The sequence below is a fragment of the Brienomyrus brachyistius genome, chromosome 3 (assembly GCF_023856365.1).
Source record: "Brienomyrus brachyistius isolate T26 chromosome 3, BBRACH_0.4, whole genome shotgun sequence".
In the NCBI taxonomy this organism is placed as follows: Eukaryota; Metazoa; Chordata; class Actinopteri; order Osteoglossiformes; family Mormyridae; genus Brienomyrus; species Brienomyrus brachyistius.
The window spans coordinates 4300928-4319056 of NC_064535.1; the positions used below are offsets into that span (position 1 = coordinate 4300928).

General features: G+C 48.2%; 2 protein-coding genes across 8 annotated transcripts in view; one reads left to right on the forward strand and one right to left on the reverse strand.

Moving 5' to 3' along the window:
• The window catches only part of kcnh1a (potassium voltage-gated channel, subfamily H (eag-related), member 1a), a 51597-nt gene extending 45781 nt beyond the window's left edge, over positions 1 to 5816 (forward strand). For both annotated transcript variants that reach the window (XM_049006653.1, XM_049006654.1), the window contains one exon: positions 1978 to 5816. In XM_049006653.1, the coding sequence (XP_048862610.1) occupies positions 1978 to 2823 (846 nt within the window). In that variant the 3' untranslated portion in view covers positions 2824 to 5816. The remainder of the gene's footprint in view (positions 1 to 1977) is intronic.
• The window catches only part of hhat (hedgehog acyltransferase), a 43008-nt gene continuing 30628 nt past the window's right edge, over positions 5750 to 18129 (reverse strand). For all 6 annotated transcript variants that reach the window (XM_049006666.1, XM_049006664.1, XM_049006663.1 and 3 more), the window contains one exon: positions 5750 to 7178. In XM_049006666.1, the coding sequence (XP_048862623.1) occupies positions 7096 to 7178 (83 nt within the window). In that variant the 3' untranslated portion in view covers positions 5750 to 7095. The remainder of the gene's footprint in view (positions 7179 to 18129) is intronic.

Genomic DNA, 18129 nt, shown 5'->3' on the forward strand with positions numbered 1-18129 from the left:
ACCCATTAGATCATACTTAACTGTGGCATTATAATGCCTCACTGAAATTAAATTTCGTCTCGATTACCATCCGAGGAGGAGAACAATAACATCGCAGCCTCTTGCGTGGATGGATGACGCTGTATTGTATAGTGTTTTTTCGACGGCCGTAGTCGAGTCCCAGATCCTAGAGTCAATTTTTTTTTTTTTTTCCGCGGTTCTGCAGAAGGCAACTGCTTATCACGCAGAAAAAGGACGACGTGCTCAGAGGTGCACAAACGTCTGTCTTGATAGAGGCTAACCGAAGCAGCACTCTGGAATCCGGAATGGCACAGTGGGGTGATTGGAGTTAGTGGTCTGCGGAGGAGCACATTCCGCAGCTTGATGAATTTATTGACCTCTGCATGCCCAACGCCTGCATCTTCCCCTTCTGCCTGCCGCCCTTCTACAGGGCACTCTGCTCGCCAAAAGCAGCCCTGGCTCTTACTTCGCGTTAATGGGACAACAGCCTTTCAGCCGGACCTCGCCTTCAAGGTCCTTTCAGACGGGTTCTGTTTGAAGGGCTAATGCAGGTTGGCCGTTAGCATCGGGACCACGATTATCACCCTGGAGTGGGAAGTGTGTGTTTTGTAAAGAACAAAAGCTTAAAAGGAATGAGGAGGATAAGTCAGGAGAAAATGCAGTGAAATTTAAATCAAAGCCTCGTGTGGCGATTATTGAATTAATATACCATGTATGTGAATGATGGTATGGGGTAGATGAAGAGTGCTCCTTTGCCCCAAACTGAGTTCACTTGAGTCTTTCGGTACATTGAGCATGGGCTGTGGGCTATTTCAGGGAACCATGCTGGCTCCTGGAACCACAACCTGGTCACAAGGCCTGTCCCGAGGAACCTACGTGAGCCTGCATCTAATATTGAGCTAATATTTTTGCATTCTTCAGTAATTCTTCTGGGGGACGTCAAAAGATCATCAGAACTATTGTGGCAGAGGTCTTATCAGCGAGTGTCATGGCCGATGCATCTCGCGTGGAATGTGAGGTTGGCATGTGTTTGGTCCCAGGTGGGACAGTGTTCCTGAAAAAGGGCTTTTTAAGTCTTTCCCCGAGACGAGCCTCCAGCCGCACAGCGATTTAATTTTTCATAAGGGCTGCGTGAAGGAATCAGCGGGATCTTTTTATTTGTGCTTTTCAGTTTGATGGCTTTAAATGAATTATGAGGTGAATTCTGTTCTCCTGTAGTGCCTGCGCCTTTTTCTGCTATTTTCAGCTGACTTTCCCCCATCGATCAGATGCCTCCAGTGTTGCCTGAAAGCCGTGAGATTTTTATTGTGCGTGAAATTTTTCTTTCTAGTCCAAAGGACCAGATATACCGTCACAGGGGCTGGGAAAACAAATTGATTATGGTAATTTTATATAAATGATTCCAATAACACTTGGAGATGTCGTAAAGTTGCCCATGTTTTATCTGTTGCGGTACTTCTATAAAATTTTAATTAAGCATTCAGTAGGGTAAGGAAGAGGCAAAAAATAGAGGCGTAAGAATATACTGAGTCATTTATTAATTTAGCAGATGCTTGTAGCCAAAGCGACGTGTTTTTGAGAAGGCAGAGTCAGCCCGTCCCCGGAGCAGTTGGGGCTAAGGGCCTCGCTCAAGGGCCCAATGGTGAAAACACTCTGCCAACCCTGGGATGTGAGCTGGTGACCTTCTGATCACGGGCACAGAATCCTACCCACAGTGCCTCCATACCCGTTAACCTGGTGTCGTTTTAATGAATTTGACACAGATGGTCTTGTTTTTAGTCCTAAGACCCATCTTCTGCTCCGTCTTGGAATTCTGAATTGAAAACATCAGGTATATTTTTTCCCTGGGGTGATTCTTGATTGATGGTCTTGCTTTGGCATGTGCTACGTGAATCTGGGACTCATGGGTCATGGTCTTCACTTTAAAGTGTCACAGTTCAAAGTTTTAATAACAGCTCCCCCATGCTGTCATTTCAGATTGTGTTCCGAAAGATCAGCGACGTTAAGCGTGAGGAGGAGGAGCTGCTGAGGAGGAAGAACGAGGCCCCTCTGAACCTGCCCCCTGACCACCCTGTACGCCGGCTCTTCCAGAGGTTTCGGCAGCAGAAGGAGGCTCGACTTGCTGCGGAGCGCACCTTTGACGAGATGGACGTGGAGAAGGGTGTTGCGCAGATAGAGCAGGCTACCACCCACGATATTACCCCCACCACCAGCATTGTCACGGTGACCGAAAGTCCTGCCACGCCCGTGCCCTCGGTCTCTGCTGCCTCTACCTCCGGCGTGTCAGACCGTGCCAAACTCCAGGCTCCCACACTGGGCAGCCACCCAAACTCCAAGTCCACGGAGCCCACCAGAGGAAAAGGCTGGGGAAGGTTCAAGGAGGCGGTAGGCAAGTCAGATGGTTGGAACAAAGTGTCCAAAGCAGAATCGATGGAGACCTTGCCAGAAAGGACCAAGTCACACGAGGAGACCTCTCTGAAGAAGACAGACTCCTGCGACAGTGGCATAACCAAAAGTGACCTCCGGCTGGACAATGTGGGAGATGCTCGGACTCCACAGGACCGGAGCCCTATTCAACCGGAGGTGAAGCACACCTTCTACCCCATTCCCGAGCATTCCATACAGGCCTCCATCCTGGAGCTCAAGCATGAACTGAAGGAGGACATCAAAGCCCTCGGTAACCGCATGTCCATCCTGGAGGCACAGCTGGGAGAGATGGTGCGGATGCTCAAGGCCAAGAGACCGCTGGACTCTCCCCAGCCGATATTTGACATCTCACACCCAGGATCACCTGAGTCAGACAAGGAAGACATCTTCTCGTAGAATTCCCACATCGTTCGGCTGTGCAGGCACATCTTTCTAACTGCACTTAGACCCAGGAATGAGCTCCAATTGGAGGCGTCCAAAGGCCCAGAGCCTCTGCGACATGGAGTACAATGGCAAACTGGCAGCAGCAGGAGTGGTCCAGGGCCCATCCCATGAGCCTTTGCTCAGCTACAGCACTGCATCGTCGTAGTTGTGGCCCCAACATGCTTGAGGTTTCACTGGATCACAGCTCTGCTGCGTGTGCGCTTGGCTGTCTGTGTATATATCAGGTACAGGACTGAGGTTCAACTAACCCTCTTTTGTAGAGTTATGGAATGGGGAAAAGTTCTATTTTTATCTCAGCCAGAATTTTGAGACAATTTAAACTTGCTGGTGTTTCTGAAGAAAAACATCATTTTGCTCTTTTGTGGTGAGCTAGTATTCTACACGCCGTCCAGGACTTTTCTGACGTTATAAGCTCACTGTCCTCCTCCCAGCTACGACTAGACCGCGTGCTTCAACTTTGCAGCCCCGCGTCAGCCGCTAAGATCGTTGAACGAAGTGGAGTAAGTCAGAGAATTAAAAAGCAGAAATTCACGATTAAGGACGCAGAAGTTTTCTTGCACTAATGATTAGCTCTTATTAGCTGCATGTGAAAGAGGTTGTACCTTTCTGGTTGTCCATAGTTGCTCTGGATAATAAAGACTTTAGAGGTTGAGGAAAATGTGAGGTTAGTAGTTATACATTTCCATTACAGATGGGTCTTCCAAATCCTTAACCTCTTCAGCATCCTCAGAGCAAAGCATGGCATGATTACGACATGCTTACCTGCGTCTGTTCCCTGTGGCCTTGTACGTCCTAAACCATAGATCCATGTGGAGTTTACAGATGCTAGTTATTAGGTTGGGTTATCAGAAGCTGCTCCATTTCCTGAGTGGACAGATAATCAGGAAAGGAGTTACAGGGTCACAGATGGTGGTTAAGTCAATTATGCTTCGATTGTCCAGTCTCTGCTTTAAGTTCCCTTTCAGCCATCAGGGTTGTGGGGCAGGAAACAACCCAGGGTGCCAACCCATTGCACGAGTACCTGGAGGAAGCCTCAGAGCAAGGGAGTACATACAAGGGAGTACCCTGGCAGGGATTTGAACCATACCATGATCATGGAGGTGGTTCACCCAGGACAAAGCCCATTTCACATTAGCATGGTACTGCGGCTGTGCTAACTCCTGCGAATTCCCCACATGTAGGAAGTTCGGCTGCTTAATCTTTGGGTCCATGGTGGCCTAATGGGTAGGTAAGCATACTTGTAATCAAGGTTGTAGGGTAGTGGGCCAGCCAGCAAAGTACTACTCCCCAAGTACTGAATTAGCTGTCCACTGCTTGTCGACAACAATGATGATTAATCACTTTCACTTCAGATATTCTGGTTGCCCCAGTCATTACCTTTTTCATGACTTATTTTAGATAATGTAGACATATCACATTTTACCTGTTGGTCCAGCATAAAAAATTGTTAGGATGAGGCTGACAGGCATCGAACGGTTCATAATTACCTTGTTCCCCCATACAAGCACGAGCTGTTTGCCTGTGAAAGATCTGTCTCTGATCCTGACTCAGTGTACTTTTGTTGAATAATAATTTCAATTAAGATTTCACAGTAAGTAAGCAAGTCACTAACAGACATGACTAAAGCACCTGCTGTTCTCAAATTTGTACAGGGCCAAGTGACTAATTTGCTTTATAACGTGACAACTTTACCAACCATAAAGACAGCTGTTTCAGAAAAATCGGAGAAGGGATTTAGAGGACGGCGAAACGGCAGCAGATTTTATTGACACGATTCCCGAAAAAGTAGTCATGTCTGGAGATTCGCCGACAATGGAATAAGCCTAGATCATTACAGATCCTGCTGAACACTAATACCGTTTCATGTTAGCGTGTTTGTTAACGCTTGTTAGAACAGTAATTCCCCCAAACTCTTCAGCTTTAAGCGATAAACCTGGACTCTACCTGGGTATTTTGAAGCGTTTCATACGAAATGTACCCGTAATGCCAAGAAGTGTGTCAACAGTCACAAATTATGGAACAATTTGTGAAATATGGCCCAGAATACGACTGGAGTGCTACAGCTAGTTGGTGTCATGAGAATATCCTGCTGCCAGGAGTGAAAAATGGACGAGTTCGAGAAAAGAATTCCATGTGCTAACCAGGGTCTTACTGTAGAGCACAAATGTAAGGACTTTGGTGGTATGGCGTAACGTTTTGCCGCGACGTAAAATGTTCCAGAGTGAGACTAGGACTTTCCGAACCGTTGCTACCGGAAATGACTGGGATCCGGTGGGCCTGCTGAGGAGTTACACACCCAGAACCAGAATGAGGTACCATGAACCTGGCTGTTACCGCGAAGATGTCTGTATTCTGGGCCGCTGATGAGCAATAATGTCTGACCGGGTAGAATGTATTTGTTCTCTCTGCTCCTAATGAAAAGGTGGGACGGGCTTAAGCATCTTGTTAAACAAATTCAGGGCCAGAAGGGATCAGTGAATAGTGTTTCAAGGAACAGCCTACGCACAGTGATGTTTATCTAAGATAGTGCTGATAATATCCAAAGCCTTTGGTGACACTGTAGTAAACCTATTTTAATCCATGGTTCTGTCGATGCATTTAGAATAACCCACAGTTTGCAATGGGAGTCATGCTGCTATGGAAACGGAAATAGGAACAGCTGGCCCAGTGTGACCGACGAACCTGCCCCCCCGTCTGCAGAGTGTCCCCCACCCACCACAAACAGTGTTAACCTGAGTCGCTGCCGCACTTCTAAACACACATATCGGACTATTTTTGTGGTCAGCAGTGAAAGCTGCCAGCTAGTGACAGAGGAATGTGACCCTAAGCTGAAAGGGAAAATATGAAGATTATATATATATATACACACAAACAATGATTTATGCACGTCATTGTATAAAATTTTAATACAGGAAAGTAACTACTGTAAGCACAAGAGTTTATTTGTAAAGATATGTAATGTTATTTATAATAAACTATTTTATACTTGAAAGCTTGTATATATATTTTTTCAGCCCCCCCCCCCAATGATTAAAATGAATCCATCTATTCTCTATACCTGCTTGTCCTATTCAAGCTTGGGGGGGTCCGGAGCCTAACGCAGAAGCTATGGGCACAAGGCAGTGAATAACCCAGGATGGGGCGCCAACCCATCGCAGGGCACACTCACCATCCACATCAAAGGGGCCATCTGGCAACTTCAATTCACCTTAGCACGTTTTCGGACTGTAAGGGGGGAACTGAAGAACCTGGAGGAAACCCCATGACGACATGGGGGGGGGGACATGCAAACTCCACACATGTAAAGCTGGAGCGGAGACTCGAACCCGAGCCCCAGAGGTATGTCAGGACAGTGCTGAAGCCTGATCCCTAAAATTTTAATATATACTTATTTATCCCAATGCAGTTTCATAACACGGAATTCAGGGACCAGGCAGCAATGTACAAAGCCCTGCGCGCTGTGGGTGTTCCAGTTACAGACAGGACTGCTCCATACCTGCAGAGTCACAGTCGGGCCTAATTATGAGGGCATGTCATTCACCTAGGGGGAGCCGATGAGACACTGAGGTAGGCGACTGCTACCGCTCCTTGTAACAAATCTGTGAGCAAACGTAATTAATCGCAACACCCACAGCTTACGCCAAATCAGGCAACATCCTAATAAGGCAGTATAAGCAGCGGCATGTGATGTCCTGACAGTCAGCCTGACACGTCACCAATAAACCTCCCCAAAAGAAATAGCGCCCTTACACCTATTACGGGAATTTAATTCATTTCTACATCACTAATCCACTTGTAATAGGTTTGCATTCTTACAATAAGCTGTTTAAAACCTAATACCCGAGTACGTTCTACAGACAGGCGTGTCACATAGATGCTGGAAGAGTTGTAGTAATTAGATAGGATTTCTCTATCACCCGCTCCCTAATCTGATTGGCTCCCTAAAGCAGCTTATCCCCCTTAAGTGTTACCAAACAAATGCACTGGATTGCCTGGGCTGCAAATCCAACGACTGAGGCGTGGCCCCTATAAATCGTGTCATCGTGCCAAACAATTGAAGATAAGCCACAAAGGAATTAAGCAGAATCGATGGCTTGATACAGATGGAAATCTTCATGGTGCATGTTGTGGTCACAGAGCCGTCAGCACCAGCGTTGTGCTACATCCTGGACCACGGTGGTCCCGGTGCGAAGCCACCAGAGGGCCCGTGGATGGTGGGTCCGCTCAGTATCTCTTGTCCCATTCCAGTCCGATTTGTGCGTAGCAGTACAGGAACAGCAGTACTGGTGGAAATACTGTGGACCAGCCTGTAGGCGAAGGAGAACAAACATTAATGCCCCTGTTTCTCCAGGTGATAAATCAGGAGTTCAGAACCTGATACGGCAAGAATCGTATGGCTGGATAAATGGGTGGGTGGGTCGGTGGGTGGGCACGACAATCAATAAGAAACCTCTCACAAATTAAACTGGATGACAATTTAATCTTCCACGATGATTCATTAATGGAACAAAGACCACAGTGTTAAGCAGAAGTATGGGCTGCAGTGATATCATATGACATATCATATTAACATTTTTAATAGTTGCAGATGATAAATAATAGACAGGGGATAAATGGTACATGAAATATTTCACGGTCCGCTGCAGAACCCAAAACCACAGAGTCTCCTTAAGGGCCCTCAAACGAAACCTTAAAAAATCGTAACCCAGCAACCGCACTCCTCAGAATTCCATGGAGATGCCCCATCAGACTGTCTGACCCCCGCTATGGGGGAGTTAACACAGACGATGCTATTTAACATGTACACTCTGCGCGTCCTTAATTACATAAGCTAATAATCTGTCGGGAGGCTCCGGCATCAAGCCGCTCAGCAGCAGCAGTGCGTCGCTGTGGAACACGATGCTTTGATGCTGCGTTCTGTGTCATGTGTTAGCAGACGGGACGTTCGGGGAGAGATTATGATTAGCCACAAACAGCACAAGCGTATTTGGAAAAAACACCCCGAACCAAGAGCAGGGACCTGAGAAGCGAAAGCCCGCCGGCGGGAAAACTCGCCAATAAGCCCAGTCACCAAATTAAGGTGCCACTCCCTGTTTAAATGAATGCAACAACAAATAGGAATAGCACAATAACACAATAAGAGTGCTACAAACTAAATGCTTCAAAATATGGCCGTGCACTCGCTCTAAAAAGGCGGAGATTAACCCATTACAAACCTGCCTAAAACTAACTAGACACCTGCTCACACACACGTGTGCATCCACTTAGGAGAAGCTCAGTCAGTCACACCATGGTCAAAAGTAGTGACGGCCAAATGAAGCGCCATGAACCATTTGCTGTATTTTTTGACCCCCACTAGATGGCGCTCTTTGTTTGCTTTGGGACATGCTTTGAACCCTTTTATGAACAGAGAGCGGCCAACTATTGGGGTCAGAAAATACAGCAAATGGTTCATGAATCTTCGTTAGGCCATCACTAATCAAAAGCGTATTGACAGTTCAGCCACCCCCCAGCACCCAGCTCACAGAGTGGTTAACCCTGGTGAATCAACTGACACCACGCCTAAGATCCTGAGCAGTGTCCCTGACAGCAGGAAAAGGCAAAAGGCTTCAGACTGACAGGCAGATCATGAAGACCCCTGAGCCCTTGTCTGTGCCGGGGGGAGATCACGCTCCCCTTTCAGTGGTGCCTGTTCCCAAACCCCTTGGACAAGCGGTTCTACTGGACTTTCTCCCTTTCATGTGTCGCGCCGATAGTGAGGCTTTCATTTAGCAGCACACGCTTTACTCTGGTCTTTTCATCATCCTCGGTGTAAGAGTGCTCGCCGCCGATGGGATGAGCCGCCGCTACATGGGCTGTTTGTAACCCCAGCTCTACATCTGCTCCTCAAAACCACAAAGTGCCACAGCACACAAGGTCCACACTCAAACCTTTAAATCCACAACCAATTCATACTCCAAAAAAAAGGCACCTCTTTAAATTATTACTGAACATAAATCAAAAACAAAAGGCACAACTAACAGTGATTGAGTAGTACCGCCTGTACTGTAACTTTCACACTACACACACACGTTCACCATGTGATGTCTATCAATGAAGAAAAATCTACATGGAGAATCATTTACGTAGATTACTGCCTACATTTAAGAAAATAAGGACAAACGACGTGTGGAAACAGATGCTTAGTGCTGCCTGTTCATCTGTGGACAAAGGCTTATAGGCCTGAAGCCCTCTCTCCAGAATCCCAGCCCGTGACACACACACACACACACACACACACACACACGCAGACTGTAAAGCAGGGTCAAAACAAAAGCGAGTTGCTACTGTCACTGAGCGCCGTCCTTCTAGAAAAGAGACCTGAGCTCTTGGTGCCAACATTGTATTACTCCGCGGTTTTAGCTTTATAGCCGCATGTGGGCTGCTCCAATCCGGCTTATCTGTCAGGTGAAAGGCCAGTACTGGCCGTGACGCTCCTTACTCACACCCTACAATGGAGGAATCAGAGCTCTCCAAACAGTAGCACAGAAAGATGTCAGTTAATGAGGTCACTCCTGCACTGCTCCTCCAGACTAACGCAGAGGCACCGTTAGTCTGCCACAAGACATTAACGGGCCAACGGACGGCGAAGAAGATGTACGGTAACAGAGTCTGTCTCACTTCACGTCCCTCGACTGCTGACTCATCAGACCATTACATTTATTTGCGCACTCTTGCACGGCACTCTTGCACGGCACTCTTGCACGGCACTCTTGCACGGCACTCTTGCACGGCACTCTTGCACGGCACTCTTGCACGGCACTCTTGCACGGCACTCTTGCACGGCACTCTTGCACGGCACTCTTGCACTTTTTGAACATTTAACAACACATACACATTATATATCAACCTGACTGCATGTGACCTTGTCTTAACTGCAGGGGTGAATACAGGGGTGGGGCCACGTGAGCATCGGTCCCAGGTGATAGCTGATTTGTTCCCCGGAGTGCCCCATTCCCTGTCATTCACACAATCAAAACGTATCATTGGCTAACCTTAAAAATAACCTGTCTGCCCCCCTTATACCCCCAGCTTTAAAAAAATCCTAGAATCACTGCTGCTTAGCTCTGTATGTATGAGAGCCACTGAAAGCCGGAGACAAATTCCGTGTGTGAGAACATACTTGGCCAATAAACCTGACTGATTCTTTAAAAAGAGAACAACTCTGATTCGGGTGTCGAGGCTGAATCTACACTCCCATCCTTCAAACTTATGCCTTCAAATGAGGAAAACTGAAGCGCCAATATAATCCTCACATTTCACAGTCAGCTGCCCAGGTAACACTTCTGAATCCCAATTTTCTTACAAAAAAGGAAGTTGGGAACAGCCGAAAGCCACCCCCAAAATGATAGCGTTGGCCAGAGGCCCCCCCCCACAGCCTCGCTTCCAGCTAGCCAAGTCAAGCAGATGGATTCTTGTCAGAGAACTGTTTACCTGGCAAAGATGCACAACATGAAATCATCACCGGTTCCATTCACCTGCTCCCTCTGGGTGACAAACACAGCAGGACACAATGATGAGCCAATATGGGATCTCCACCCAAATCAGCTGGACTGGACATGCCAGTCTGGAAAAAAATCTAATTATCTTGTTGCAGTTGATTAAAATCAACTGGCCCTCATGGGTCGGGTAGGTTAATCAGATGTGAAATAGATCACCCATAACGAAAGGCCCCCGGAAGGCAGTGAAGACACAAAGACGAGATCCACCAGCTTTCTCGCACCCGTGTCTAGACTGCCCCCCCCACCCCCAAGTCATAACTGTTATACTCAGAGACATTGAGTCTCTGAACTCCTGCTCACATCAACAGTGAGAGACAATCAGTGATGTGGTTAAAAACATGTGGCTTTGAAACACTCCTTAATTCCCGTCGTCCTTCATAAAGGAAACGCACCTGCATGCTAAGCGGAGGAACGCAGTCACTGCCGTATATTCACTGTGCGGATAAACGGCACATGGGGAGCCACGCATGGCAGCAGCTGAAGCCAGGTGCCTGTGTGTCCCCACGTGCATGAAAGGCAGGCTGACAAAATGGCTGAAAGCAAAATGGAATCACGTGAATGTCGTGGCCGTACTATTATCTGTCTGTATGAAAACCTCAGGCTTTTTTTAGTCCTTTTAAGTCCCTGGCTACACTTCAGTCTCTAGAACCTTCCAGCCCCATGCCACACAGATGATTGGCCTTCTGTCTGGCCAGTTCTACCCTATCCGCTTGATCATGGTCTCGGAACAATGTCTGGCAGACATATCTCTCTTCCCTGTAGATAGGGGGCGCTGTTTGGCTGCCAGATTGCCTTTGGTCCGTAGTACTGATGTGGGACTGAACTGAGTCTGTCACCATACTCCTCAGACACGTCTCACTAGACACTGCTGTCAGTTTCACACTGGAGGCCAGGTTTCTATCGAGGGCCGATGGCACAGTTAATCCGACAGACGGTGGGGGCTGCCAAGCTCTGGACACCAGTCCGCCCGTTGATATCGACACTGAACCCACAAAGTCACTCACAGCCACCCAGCCCTACAACCGGTGGCCAAAAGGCCGCATGTCCCCCGAGTCCAACCTGCAAGCTTCCCTGGAGTTCCCATGGCAATGGAGCCCAGAGAACAGGTAAACGAATGTCCTCACGTCACCTCACGCCTATCGCAGGCGTTTCTGCTACCTTCTTTTGAGGCCCAATTCCTGAGTGTCCTGATTGGATGATGCTGACCAATGGAAACCACTGTGGCTGAGGACACTGCAGGGCACGGAACAGGTGTAAAAATCAGCGAAAACAAAATGTGCTTCTGGCAATGATTTTGCATCCTTTTTTTTTTCGAAGGCATGCCCATCTGTGAAGACAAGAATGTGATACGGGTCTACGCTTCCAACACTGACATTCAGCTTCAAGCTGGAAAACCGTTAGACGGATCACACACACAAATCTAGTCAGAATCTGAGCGACTCTCGGTGAGAAGCATGCTTCGTTTCAGCTACCTACTCAGTCATGTAATCCTTTAGAAGAGTCATATTTAGACAACTATAAAAATGTTTGCCTGGATCTAAAGTAATAGAAGACGCAAATGTGATTCCGAGACCTCGAGCGACACTTGAGCCTAAGGATGAGAGACAAACCACAAATAAATGATTTCGATAAAAATGCCGAGATGCCGATCCTGTGTCACAGCAGCCCGGGACTATTCCAAACATGACGGCGGGGGCTGCAGAGAGGCCCAGAATTTTGCGGGTGCCGTGACCATCTGGCTGGGAGACGAGTCACAGGAGGCAGTGCGAACTGGAGACGGAGAGGGAGCGTGGGGAGAAAACAGCGAGCAGAGGGTGTATAGGGTGTGAGTAATGGGCGGTGGGCTTGTAACGGGTGTGTATTGGGCATGAGGCAAGCAGTGGGCAGGTAATGGATATGCAGCCGGCAGGTAGTAGGCAGGTAGCGAGTGTGTGACGGGCAGGTATCTGACAGGTAGTGGGTGCATGCCAGGTGGGTGGCAGGCAGGTAGTAGGCACATGGCGGATAACGGGCAGGTAGCAGGCAGGTGGCAGGTAGGTAGCGGGTGCGTGTTAGGCAGCTAGTGGGCAGGCAGGTAGCGAGCAGGTATTGAGTAGATAGTGGGCGTGTGACAGGCAGGTAGTGAGTGCATGGCTATGGCCAGGTAGCAGGCAGTTAGTGGGTGTGTGGTGGCTAGAAGGCAGTTGGTGGACACATGCACACCACCACGTGAACCAGCAGAAACATTAAACACTGAAACAATCAAGAAAGCAGTTCGGTAGGTAGACAGCAATAGGGATTAAAAATGCATTTTCAATAAAACTATTCTTTTGCCTTTCCAACAACTTTGAGCAAAATGCATCTTGTCAGACACACGAAATGGATTCTTCCTGCCAGAGTCCCATAGACAAAACTGTCCGAAATAATCAGTCTACAGCAGAGTCTGTCTTGATGTTTCACAATCGACGGGGCGTAATTAGATGCTACCACCACAGAGTGTGTGATACCGAGTCCCCTCATCAACTTCTGTTCGCCCTAAAGCCGTCTCCAGCTTTATGCTGATTACACAAACACTGCTTTCTTTTATGCCAATTTGACAAATGGTCATTTCTGTAATGAGTATTTACAGGGTGGGCGTAATGCAAAACAACAATCAGCAGAGTAATCCGATCAATCACAAAGTGACGATCAACTAGGACAGTCCAGCTGCTGGCTGACTCAGTGGCTGAATACAGAGCGTCCTTAAAGAACAGCTAGACGTATCTCACTGTGTCCAAAATGCAAGCAAATGCATGGTGAATGGGGTCTATTGAGCAGCCTAATATTTGCTCATAATCACGTTCTCTGCAGCTAGACGTGACTGGAGAAACTATAGCCCCTTCCTGGAAGGCAAACAGCGAGTCAGCGTGATCGCTCTCTCTCTCTTTTCACAGATACCGTAAAGACTCTTTCTCTGCGAGTCACGGTTCGGCGGCACCGTCCGGCCCCGTCCTACCCGAGACAAAATACGGGCAGGTGGACGGAAATGGGATCAAAGCGGAGGAGTTTAAGATGGAGGAGGCCGTGTGGGGGTGGGGGGGGGGGAGGTCTGAATTAGCGGTGATCTTAGCAGGGATGTTCTGTTAAACACACAGCCAGCGCTAAAAATGCCAGTTTCTTCCTGACCAGACAAAAGCTGCTGAACAATTATGACATTAACATACGCTAATCATAATTCTATAGGATCAAGTGTATTCATGCTGAAATACTGCATAGGTAAAGGGCACGACCGGCAATCAGCCCTCTACCACTGGCTATCAGAATTTCAGCAGTTTGTGCAAAATCGCCAAGATTATTACTGCCACAGAATAAAGTCTACTGAAGGACGCTGATAAGGAGAAGGCTCCCTCTTCAGAAGCAACAAGGCTAACATAGTGTCGTTATTAAACTTATTCACACGCTCCAACCATGTACACGTCCCCACATCTGTATATATGCACTCAACAGAAAACCCAAACAACTCGCCAAAATCAAACTTCCATAAGAATGATATGAGATTACTCATATCGTAGGGGTGGCAGACCCCACGATGATGGAAGAAGCGAAGAGGAGAGTGGATTACTTCTAGTGTTTACCTACGCCTCTATCTCCAAGTCTATGGCCCCATGCAGGCTGTTCCTCAGAATTGGTGCGTTTAAGATTGACCATTAAAATACAATTTACTGAATGAATCACCTTCATAGAAGGAAGAGCGATTAAACACACAGCGAACGTTAATTTGCACCTTCAAAATCCTGGGATCCTGGGGGCAGGGCCACCATTACGTTGACCTGAGGGTCCACTTTCAAACTTCACTAGTGATTCGGCGAGGCACAAGAGAGCCCATAATACACACTCAGGAACCAACCTTATCATTAGCCAATGATATGTTTTGAATTGGTGACTGACAGGAGAGGGGACACTCTAGGGGCCAATCAGCTTTCAGCTGGGGCCAGTGCCACTATGGCCCCACCCTTGAACAGCACAATCCCACTGTAGTAGAAATGGACTGTCCTTTCCACATGGCCCACCCATTTGCACATGGACCTCCCATCCACACACCATGCTGACCTGCCTGCGCACGGACTCACGTGAATGACATCAGTAACACCGAAACGCTACCCGACGCATTCACGTGGGGAGGACCCAAACATCACGACAACGTTTAAAATAAACACGAATATCATGAAATGTAACAAACGTGCTTTCTGACAATGGCCCGAAGGAGCTGGAAATAACACCATGTGCTATGATCTGCTTCGAGTAAATAATTAAAAATGCAGTTATTTATAAGTTTCTTCTCAATGACAGATTACACAAGCAGTTACAAAACAATAATAATAAAGAAGTAATAAAAGTCCCATTTCATATGAATCTCTGTCCAATAGGCATTTTTTCACAGCACTGAAGTAATCTGGCTTTTCTTAGTCGTGGTTTTGTTTCTATTAATGACGTGTCAGGAAGGAAATACGGCAAACGAAACCTCATTCCACGCCGAGGCCAAGAAAGCACTCTTACCGCCTCGAATAGAGCACTGGAATTAATAATTCATCGCTCGAAAAACAAAAAAGTTAATTCATATCTATAAAAGAAAATGGCGTGACGTGGCATGCAGTCTTCATCATCCATCGCGGCCTGAGAAACGATTTAAACAGCCGCAGCTTCCGTCCGCCTGAGTAAGCCGAGCTCTGACAGATGTGGACCCAAGCCATCCAGCGACACGAACCACTGAAACCGTGACACGTGTTTATCCGTCACCCACGTGGGGACGTCTCACTCGCCATTCATCCAGATTGCAGGCCGTAGCATTAAAGAACAGGAGTGGGGGGGGGGGAGTGACATTGAATCCTAACATGACAAAGTGGATAGTAACTAACCATTTGTCTTGTAGGAGGTGCGGTTTTCGCCTAGAGGAGGGGTGGGGACCCTGATCCATGGAGGGCCGGTGCAGGTTTTTGGGATGATCTCGCAATCAGCCAATAACAGTGGGTTCCCATGACCGGAGTTGAGAACCACTGTAACTATTGGCTCATTGAGAGGTCATCCCAAAAACCTGCACCGGCCTCCCATGGAACAGGATCCCCACCCCTGGCACTGAGGAAGGCAGCAGCCTCGTCTCATCGGCCATTTTAACCCTGCCCCGCCCCACCAATGGCAATGCGGAATCGCTTTCTTTGGCATCTGCTCCAAATCATCATATTGTCTGTACAAATGATGGTGTCCATTCATTCCCTGAGAAACTCTGAAGGAAGCCAGCAGCCCACAGGCCGAGGCGGCTGGGGAGAGGCGGCCCGTCCGTGTGTGAGTGCTGCCAGACGTCCGGAAAACACCTTTTAAAAATGATAACAACTGATGAGACAGATGCTTCCCGGGGGGGGGGGATGCTCTCCAGCCTCATCAATGTCAAAGGCAATGGGTGCAAAGTGACCGTTTCCACACCCCCACCAACACCACTGACAGTAACATTAAGGGGGGAGGATGTGACTGAAGGAGAGGAGAAGGTCCCACGCGAGCGCTTTTCCCCGGAAGCATGAGTGCCAGGACGGCCTGCTCAGCTTCACGTTGGCATCTGTTTCCCGCCTCGGTACCAAGCATATCTGCTCCGGCGGCGTCACCATGGGCACCATGGCCCAGTGGGGGGAGGGGGGACCGGGCAGGAGGTCTCAGAGGGGTGCCGATCGTCCGTGTCATGAGGACACTGACGCAAATGTATCCCTGTTGCGTTCATTTTTAATACAAAGCAGATAAACGCAGTTGCGGTACATCTCGTAAGTCCTGTGTTTGGTTGACCATATGCCTGCTGTATGGAAATGCTAGCATTGATGGGCAAACATACAAAAATAAGGGAACACAAAGAGCAGAGGTTAGCGTTTTGCTCTACAGAGCTGGAGCAGGGCCACTGAAGTCACCTTCTGGTAGGACACACTCACGGTGGGACGTAGCCGCATGAAGGCACCCCAGCCACAATTGGCCGCCTCTATAAAACAAAAACATGCGGGATCCTCGGATTGCCTCAAACTGCCCAGCAGTGGCCGCCGCCCACCGCCTGCGCTGGCCTCCGCACACTCCGCAGAGTGAGCGCACTGCAAACCATCACATATCCTCTAGTGACCACTGACATGGCCGGCACTGGACACGGCACTGGATACGCCAAATTAAAGGAAGAATGTTCTGCAGTGACGGCACACGTCAGACAGATAAATCAGAATTCTGTCGTTTCTGCGCGTGCCATCTTGCTCTCCTTTGTGACACACACACACACACACACACACAAGCAAGACAGAAACTTGAGGTCATAGTGCACAATCATCATTTATCCAGGGTCTCGGGAACAATTATAGGGGAACCTTACAGGGCTTAGGGAGGACTGAAAACTTAAGACCCAGCCATAGTAGATATCTCACTTTATCTAGATACAAGAAGTTAGCCTTGCTGATCTTGAATCGGATTGGCCAGCCTTTACCAAAGAGCAGGAGAGCGTGGCAGGTGAAAGCGGAATGTAACGAGAGCTTCCCACGTTATCGGCAAACCCCCAACTGCCTCCTCCACACAAAGCCGGCCAATTGGATTACATCAAGGTGAAGATGTTGGGGGCGGGGGGGGGGGGCTGAGGGGGGTGGCTGCGACATTCCTAACAGGCGACAGTGCAGTGGGGGTCCATTCCGTCCATGAACTGCGGGAAATTGCTTCACGCTTTCGTGAGCCAAGGCGGAGTGCGGACCCGTTTCAACCAAAGGGTCAGTTTCATGGAACTTAACCGAAAGCTCACAGAAAACGAAGGCATGTTTCTGGAAGGCCAGTGGCGTAATTACCATCAACATGGCCTCCTCGCCATCATCGCGGATTTTTTCTTATCCTTCCTTATGTTATGCAAGGTTTCGTCGCTACGGAAGTACAAAAAGACGCTGCTGCACTAGGTACGTACAGCCAGATCCTGGAGACAACTCAAGAATCCTTCATCGCGGAGGGGAAAAGTAAGAGATGCATATTCACAAGTCACACACCTACAAGGGCGCCTGGAAAATCAGCGGTTGCATAACATCGCATGGCACCTTCGCTCTGTTGCCTGGGGTACGAAGAGGTTCAGTTATATTTAACTGTGGGCATTTACAGTGTCGTGAGATGTTGGAGGCCCTGCATATAGACCAGCGGGGCTCACCGTGGGGTGTTGGGGGGGGAATAAGAACCATTAAGCTGACATAAGTCTATAAAGTAAGTAACTCAGACCCTCAGCAGTCACTCTCCACATAGCGATTGCTCACTGCAGAGACCCTCAACACACCTGGGCCTGCGGAGGCTGAGGAGTCACAACAGCAGTTACCCCCTCCCCGAAGTTTTAAGGACTACTCAAGTGCTATGTGCGGAACGGCTCTGGGGTGTCACTTAGACCGAAGGGGATTATTTATAAGTTATAGATTCCATTCCACAATATAACCAGACGGCGCCCCGCCTGACGCCATAGCAATAACCCACAATGCTCCAGTCCATTACATCTCTGATCAATGGCATCACATCATTCACAGAAAACGACAGATCCATTAGGCTGCAATATATTACATTCGTCGGATTCACACACGACCAGGGAGATGGATGCCGAACCTAGTAAACGTCTGGTAATTATTTTTTTCGAAGTCACAACAAATAAATGTGATGACAAATATATACAACGACAATGAAAATCACAGGATGCCTCAACGATGCATGCAATTAACAATACAGT